Below are 8,277 nucleotides of genomic sequence, written 5' to 3' on the forward strand. Positions count from 1 at the left end.
CACCTCAAGATATGACCACACGAGACCAGAATATGTCACCCAAAATATACTTCTGGAATCAGGATTTTTTTGATCTAATTATTTTAAGAAATGGCAGACACAGGAGAAGCCCTGAAAATGGCATTTATCATTTTTAAGGGTAATTCATATTTATTAGAAGAAATCTCTACTCCTAAGAGCATCTCCTTTATACAAAGAAGAAATGACTCTACATCAGAGACTTAACAAAGAAATAACAAACCTTATTCCTATTTACCATAATTTTCCTGGTTCCCTTCACTAAACTTGTCTTCCCAGCCATTTGTTGTAGCTAACCATGGCATTTAAGCCCAAATTCTAAGCCCTATCTGAGGTATTCATCCTCTGATCATTTCTCACATGTGCAAGATATACATGTTGATAAACTTGTTTTTCTCTTGTAATCTGTTCTGTTTCAGGGACTACAGCCAGAACTTAGAAGGGCAGAGGGAAAATTGTTTTTTCTTTCTCTACAATAGCAAGAATTCTCCCTCAGAATTGTTGTAGGATTACATAAGGCATTCCAAAATATTGAAGAGTCCTCAATAAATATTTACACTGTTGCTATCAGAGCAAAAAAAAAAAAAAAAAAAAAAGGTGTACTCCTTGGTTAGTATAACTGAACAGCAAAATCTGGAAGCTAGAAATTAAGCCATGTTTTATTTAGCTCACTCCTTTCACCCTACAAATCCCCCATCCCGGAAGCCCTGAATTAACTCTCTTGGCATCAGGGCTGATACATGGCCTACTGAGACATTTGAACCACGCATTTTTAATAACCCACTCGGAATAAGTCATAGATGACTTTGGTTGCAAAATCCTAATTAGCACGGGGCACACTTTTACCACTACCGACAAAGCCCACATTGTCCTTAACCACTGCCTACTCAGACCGCTAACCGCATTTCTGGGAAATTCCACCGGATGGCGCCCTTGCTTTCGGATCTTTGGGCAACGCGAGACCAAGGTTTCGCAGGGCGCCAGCAACACTCTCCAAGGTTAAGGGCTGACCTCCGACAGAGGGTCGCGCTCAAAGGTGATGGGTAGAGGCCAGACGAGCCTCAGGTGACCCTGGGGATCCCAGTCTGCGAGGTGGAGTGCCCCTCATTCACAAACTGCGCTGAGACCGGAATGTCCGGCTCTTTGCTCCCTGGCCTTTCACCTCGCATGGCCCCTGCACACTGCCCTCCGCAAGACCCCGGCAAGTTCAGTGACAGCGACAGGCAGCTGCTCCCACTCTTCCGATGGCCAGGTGCGGCCTTGCGTGACTGTGCTATGGACGCCGGCGCTCACATAATGACACAGGTGTCAGGTCGCGGGTCGGTCAGGAAGGACTGGACAGGGGAGGAAACCTGCATTTACACCAGCCGCCAACCGGCTCTGGTCACTCGCGGGCCCCGCCACCCCGCGGCAGGGCAGGGGGAGGGCAGCGGGGGCGGGGCCGGGCGTCGGCCCTCGGGTTTCTGTTTTCAACACCAAAGCTCCGAGCATTCGAAGACTGGAGTGGCGGTTCGCGAACGGCCGGACGCCGCTGCCGGCCTCCACGTCGCTGCGAGCGACTCTCGATCCCGCGTCTGGGCCGCGCGGCCCCGAAGGGGAACCCGAGCGACCAGTCTGAACCTTCGTCTCGGCCCCAAGCACCCGGGCGGCCTGTGGGCGGAGCGTCGTCCATGACGTCGCATCCCGGTTCGGGTCTCCGCCCCCTTTCGCCAGGCCCGTATATAAGGCTTCGCCGCGCGGTCCCACTCGCACAAGTGGAGTGGGGCGTCAGGCGAGGCTGGGCTGTAGGGATCTGGGCTCGAGGGTCAGGGCCAACTTGAGCGTGTGTCCTCGCCTCGGCGGCGGCGGCAAGCGGTGCCCGGCTGCGAGGCGACGATGGAGCTTTTGCGGACTATCACCTACCAGCCGGCCGCCAGCTCCAAGATGTGCGAGCAGGCGCTGGGCAAGGCTTGCGGCGGGGACTCGAAGAAGAAGCGGCCGCAGCAGCCCCCCGAGGAGCCGCAGCCCCAGGCGCAGGTGCCCCCGGCGGTCCCGCACCACCATCACCACCACTCCCACTCGGGACCCGAGATTTCGCGGATTATCGTCGACCCGACCACGGGGAAGCGCTACTGCCGGGGCAAAGTGCTGGGAAAGGTGATGAGCGGCGGGCGCCAGGCTGCCGGGCGGGAGGGAGGTCTGCCCGGGCAACCCCGAGGCGGGATGGACCGCGCGTCCCCGCTCCCGTCGCTTCTCGGGCGTCTGGTCCCAGAGCGAGGTGGGCCTCTCACCTGCCCTCCTTCAGCTTTTGTGTGCTTGGGATCGGCTTTTCATCATCAGCGGAGGTTGTGCGTGCCTCCCGCAGCCCAAAAGCGTTCATCTGGAGTCTAGGAGCATGGTCCTTCCCTGCCGGACCTAGCTCCCTGCACCTGCTCCTCGGAGAATTTTTCTGACGAGTCTTTTCAGACATTATTATTATTATTATTATTTTACGTCTTTCCCCATTCCAAACCCCTCCATCAAGCTCCCCTTTGTAAATGAAGAAGAGAAACTGTTTGGACTTACTGTTTTCAAGATTGTGTTTCCTTTTGTGAAGGACCTTTTATAAAGTGGACTGCATCTCTGTCCACCCTCCATTCTCCGTATTTCCCCCGTTTTTATTTTTAAATTTTTTATTTGTTTATTTATTTATTTATTTTAAACATCGGTCTTCCATTTTTCTACCATGCTCAATTCCATCTCGGCTTTGTTTCCTTTCAGGGTGGCTTTGCAAAATGTTATGAAATGACAGATTTGACGAACAACAAAGTCTACGCTGCAAAAATTATTCCTCACAGCAGAGTAGCTAAACCTCATCAAAGGGAAAAGGTGTGTATGACTGTTGAGCAAAGTATTTTCTTTGTGTGCAGGGATGGCCCTACCCTGTTAGGAAAATGTCTTCTGCATGTGTAAGCACTGCCTTTCAGAGATGATGGGAGGCTAATAAGTCTTATCTTGCTCTTTCTTTTAGATTGACAAAGAAATAGAGCTTCACAGAATACTTCATCATAAGCATGTAGTGCAGTTTTACCACTACTTTGAGGACAAAGAAAACATTTACATTCTCTTGGAATACTGTAGTAGAAGGGTAAGTGCTAACTCCTATTCAGTACATTCACTTATTGAAAACTGATGTGATATTCAAATTGCATTTTATTTGGGATTTTAGCCCTGGAATTTAATTATACCATTTTCATCACTCATCCTGCAAAGAGAAACTGATTTTGGTAACTTTCTTTGACAGATCCTCTTTTTTCCCTTCTCTTCCTAGTCGATGGCTCATATCTTAAAAGCAAGAAAGGTGTTGACAGAGCCAGAAGTACGATACTACCTCAGGCAGATTGTGTCTGGACTGAAGTACCTTCATGAACAAGAAATTTTGCATAGAGATCTCAAACTCGGTAAGTTCTTGACTCCAATATAGACTTTGAAGTTAGAGGTGTTCTTTCTTGGTTTTCATTTCACCTACAAGTGTTCTTAATTGGAATCTAGCCTACGTAAGTCACCTTTGAATGGATGACTTTAATTGAATAACTGACTGGCTACCTCCAAAGCGGATATGTGCATGCTTAATTAGAACATCTTTTCAAGGGTATTCACATTTTCTTTTGTTTATAATCTAGGGAACTTTTTTATTAATGAAGCCATGGAACTAAAAGTTGGAGACTTTGGTTTGGCAGCCAGACTGGAACCTTTGGAACACAGGAGGAGGTAGGAATCAGACTTATCCTATAAGCATTTCATGGGTACCAAATATGCCTTTATGGTTTTCCAATTAATATTTCAAAAAAAGTTATTAAAATTTGTAAGCCCCAACAATTTTTTAAAGAAAGAATTATCAAGGGCCCACTATGGATTAGACAGGATATTATATGTATATAAATGGATAATTAAGGCAAACAGAAGTCTTATATTTTACTGAAATGTATAAAAATGCCACACTGTCCCTATTTTCATTTCATTAGAAACACTTGGTCATGTGGACTGATAATACTATACAAGTATTAAAAAATTACCAACAACATTTAATTAAATGTCAATTGTTCAAATATCAAAAGTCAAATGTTTCCAAATAGAAATTTAATATAGCACTTTTAAGGTTTTATTTCTCATTGAATTAATTTGAAGAAATAAATTTAAACAATGGAATAGCTTTTAACAAGATCTCAATATTTTGTTTTTCCAGAACAATATGTGGTACCCCAAATTATCTTTCTCCTGAAGTCCTTAATAAACAAGGACATGGCTGTGAATCAGACATTTGGGCCTTAGGCTGTGTAATGTAAGTAAATGCACCAGAATGAATAAAAAGCAAATGTGGTTTAGATTTTAACACTTACAGAGTTCCTTTAGGACCATTTCTAAAGATATGTTTCTTTGTACACAGGTACACAATGCTGCTAGGAAGGCCCCCATTTGAAACTACAAACCTGAAAGAAACTTACAGGTGTATAAGAGAAGCAAGATATACAATGCCATCTTCATTGCTGGCTCCTGCTAAGCACCTAATAGCTAGCATGTTGTCCAAAAACCCGGAGGATCGTCCCAGTTTGGATGACATCATTCGACATGACTTTTTTTTGCAGGTTGGTGCACTGTCTTGTGTACTTTTTATTACATGTTATTGATCCCACTTACCCGAAAGGTTACTGAAGTCTTTTCTGATACTCCACAGGGCTTTACTCCAGACAGACTTTCTTCCAGCTGTTGTCATACTGTTCCAGATTTCCATTTATCAAGCCCAGCTAAGAATTTCTTTAAGAAAGCTGCTGCTGCTCTTTTTGGTGGCAAAAAGGACAAAGCAAGATATATTGACACACACAGTAAGTTATAAGACTTCCCCCCCTTTCTGTGTCCAATATTACATCTAAATTTGATTAATTAGTTAAAAGAGACTTTTATGGTAGTATAATTTAGTCAGTATGTTTGTATACTATTGACCTTTGACATTTATGGCATAATAAATCTACACCTTGAGTCGTGATTAATAGCTTTTTGTTTTGTAAACACTAAAGTGTGCTTCCTGCATGATTGCAATTGATGGCAATGATAAAATGCTGTTTTTGCCTTGGATGCTCATAAGCTAGGTAATAATGCACAGGGAGGAAATAGGGCTAACTTGGTTCCTACCTTATTAAAATAGACTGACCCTCTTAATTTTTTCCCTTGATCTACAGATAGAGTGTCTAAAGAAGATGAAGAAATTTACAAGCTTAGGCATGATTTGAAAAAGACTTCAATAACTCAGCAACCCAGCAAACATAGGACAGATGAGGTATGTTGGGAAAGAATGAAATGTATGGAAACACTCTAGGTCATTTCCAGTTTTTTTAATTGGCACTTGGACATTTGTGGCTCAAGCATGTTTTATTTACTTAAGATTTTTTTCCCTAACTTTTGAAAGGAAAGATAATGTCTTTTAGTTTAACAATGCATGCATTTGGGTAACTGGGGTATCTTTTAACCTGACTTACATCCATTGCTTTTTGATGAGCTTTCCCAGCAATTGCCACAATGTCATCCTAACCTGGAATTTCAGCCTTTAATTGATTTAGATACTTGACTCATCGCATGACTCTTCTCTTTTTTAAGGAACTCCAGCCACCTACCACTACAGTTGCCAGATCCGGAACCCCTGCAGTAGAAAACAAGCAGCAGATTGGGGATGCCATTCGGATGATAGTTAGAGGGACGCTTGGCAGCTGCAGCAGTAGCAGTGAATGTAAGTGGTTGTTAATCATATTTTAAATAATAAAAGTGCAATGCAAAATACTAAGTAACTGAAGTCAATGTATTTTGTAACTCAATTTAACATAGAAGCAAATTAGAGGAAAAGACAGGAAATAACCCTGAGTATCTGTGTCTTTAAAATTAGTGGGAGGAGGACTTAGAAACTACCAGAGCCTAAGGTGTTATTGTTAAAAATTTTGTGACTTATCGCTCTGACTTTTCAGGCCTTGAAGACAGCACAATGGGAAGTGTTGCAGACACAGTGGCAAGAGTCCTTCGAGGATGTCTGGAAAACATGCCAGAAGCTGACTGCATTCCCAAAGAGCAGCTGAGCACATCATTTCAGTGGGTCACCAAATGGGTCGATTACTCTAACAAATACGGCTTTGGGTACCAGCTCTCTGACCACACTGTAGGTGTCCTTTTCAACAATGGTGCTCACATGAGCCTCCTTCCAGACAAAAAGTAAGTGCATGCAATTAATGAAGACCTATTAGTTGTCTAGTTTTGTGCTAAAGAAATCTGAAAACAGTGACTAACTGTTTCTGTTTTCTTTTCCTTTTCTCTACCATTCCTGATTTTTAGAACAGTACACTATTATGCAGAGCTCGGCCAGTGCTCTGTTTTTCCTGCAACAGATGCCCCTGAACAATTCATTAGTCAAGTGACGGTGCTGAAATACTTTTCTCATTACATGGAGGAGAACCTCATGGATGTAAGTATTATAGTTTTGAAACAGTGATATTTGAAGTAGTCACAAACTGGTAGCATCTGCATTACTTAAAGCTTGGTAGAAGTAGAGATTCTCACTACCCTAGATCTACTGAGTCAGAATCTCTAGGAGTTGAAGCTAGGAATCTTGAGACCATTTGGATGCTTTACTTAAATTTGAGAGGCATTTTCTTAGAAGAATAGAGTGCACACTGCAGAATTTTCATAGGCATTAACACTCTTCTAATCTTTTCCAGGGTGGCGATCTTCCTAGTGTTACTGATATTCGAAGACCTCGGCTCTACCTCCTTCAGTGGCTAAAATCTGATAAGGCCTTAATGATGCTTTTCAATGACGGCACCTTTCAGGTAAGTAAACCTTATATAGAAGTACGTGTTCAGGTCCTAATTTAAAAAAAAAAAAAAGAAAAATAGTATTTACCTAACCAGTTTAATTTTTGACCAAACTTTCAAATTCTTGAATATTTAGAGAGTTCTAACATTTGCATTTATTTTTTCAGGTGAATTTCTACCATGATCATACAAAAATAATCATCTGTAGCCAAAATGAAGAATATCTTCTCACTTACATCAATGAAGATAGGATATCTACAACTTTCAGACTGACAACTCTACTGATGTCTGGCTGTTCATTAGAATTAAAAAATCGAATGGAATATGCCCTGAACATGCTCTTACAGAGATGTAACTGAAAGAAAGACTTTTTGAATGGACCCTATGGGACTCCTCTTTTCCACTGTGAGATCAACAGGGAAGCCAGTAGAATGATCTAGAGTATGTTGAGGAAGATGGACAGGTGGTGGTACGAAAACAATTCCTCTGTGGCCTGCTGGACTGTGTGGGACCAGACCAGGCTGAGGCATACAGTTCTTGACTTTGGATAATCCAAGAGAGAACCGGAGTGCAGTTTTCTTGAGATACCTGTTTTAAAGGGGTTTTCAGTCAATTTTGCAGAAAGGCGCATTGACTCTTAACTTCTCTCTGTTGAGAGCATTTCAGCCAGAGGACTTGGATCTGTGAATATACTTCCTGAAGGGGAGGGAGAAGGGAGGAAGCTCCCATGTTGTTTAAAGGCTGTAATCAGAGCAGCTTTTGGCTGCTTAACTGTGAACTATGGCCATATATAATTTTTTTTTGTTTATTTTTGAATACACTTGTGGCTGGAAAAGTGCATTCCTTGTTAATAAACTTTTTATTTATTACAGCCCAAAGAGCAGTATTTATTATGAAACTTTTTTTTTTTTATGTTGACCATTTTAAACTGTTGGCAATAAAGAGTATGAAAAAGCAGAAATAGTGGTCTTCTGTCTTTAGTACGATGCACCACTGCATCACCTCATTTTGTAGCCAGTTCTTGGCACTGTTTGACATGACATTAGGTACAGAGGCATACTAGAAAGTTAGATCTTCAATTTTTCTAAACATAGCTTCTAGGAAGTCAGTCTTTAATGCCTGAATTATAAACTTTCTTGAGAAGATTATAACAAAAATGCTATTTGTTACAACTAAACTATTAGCCTCCTACTAAATCCAAAACCCTGAAGTATTTCCTCAAAACTTATTTAACTTAGAACTGAAAGGCAGAGTAATCCTGTGTAAACAGACCTCTGTCATTAGGTGTCAAGAGGCACAGGAAGTTTATCTTAACATTGGCAAAATTCTATGCTATATAATATGCACACCACCTAAATGTATTACTCAGCTTAAACTTGCCTAAACACTTCCAGTGCCGCTGGCAGTAGTAGGACATAATTCCAGTAGTGGGAAATGCTTTGAAAGT

The 8,277-nt window shown here is 42.3% G+C and overlaps 1 protein-coding gene across 1 annotated transcript; it reads left to right on the forward strand.

Moving 5' to 3' along the window:
• Positions 1–1,763: 1,763 nt before the first annotated feature.
• Positions 1,764–7,791, forward strand: PLK2 (polo like kinase 2). The gene is made up of 14 exons (XM_079145364.1): positions 1,764–2,154; positions 2,758–2,865; positions 3,008–3,124; positions 3,308–3,437; positions 3,660–3,747; positions 4,223–4,318; positions 4,424–4,622; positions 4,712–4,859; positions 5,214–5,311; positions 5,629–5,758; positions 5,991–6,231; positions 6,352–6,481; positions 6,735–6,845; positions 6,998–7,791. The coding sequence occupies exons 1-14, from the start codon at positions 1,894–1,896 to the stop codon at positions 7,187–7,189; spliced, it is 2,049 nt and encodes a 682-aa protein (XP_079001490.1). The 5' UTR covers positions 1,764–1,893; the 3' UTR covers positions 7,190–7,791.
• Positions 7,792–8,277: the final 486 nt, after the last annotated feature.

This window comes from Sciurus vulgaris (assembly GCF_902686455.1).
Source record: "Sciurus vulgaris genome assembly, chromosome: 6".
Classification (NCBI taxonomy): Eukaryota; Metazoa; Chordata; class Mammalia; order Rodentia; family Sciuridae; genus Sciurus; species Sciurus vulgaris.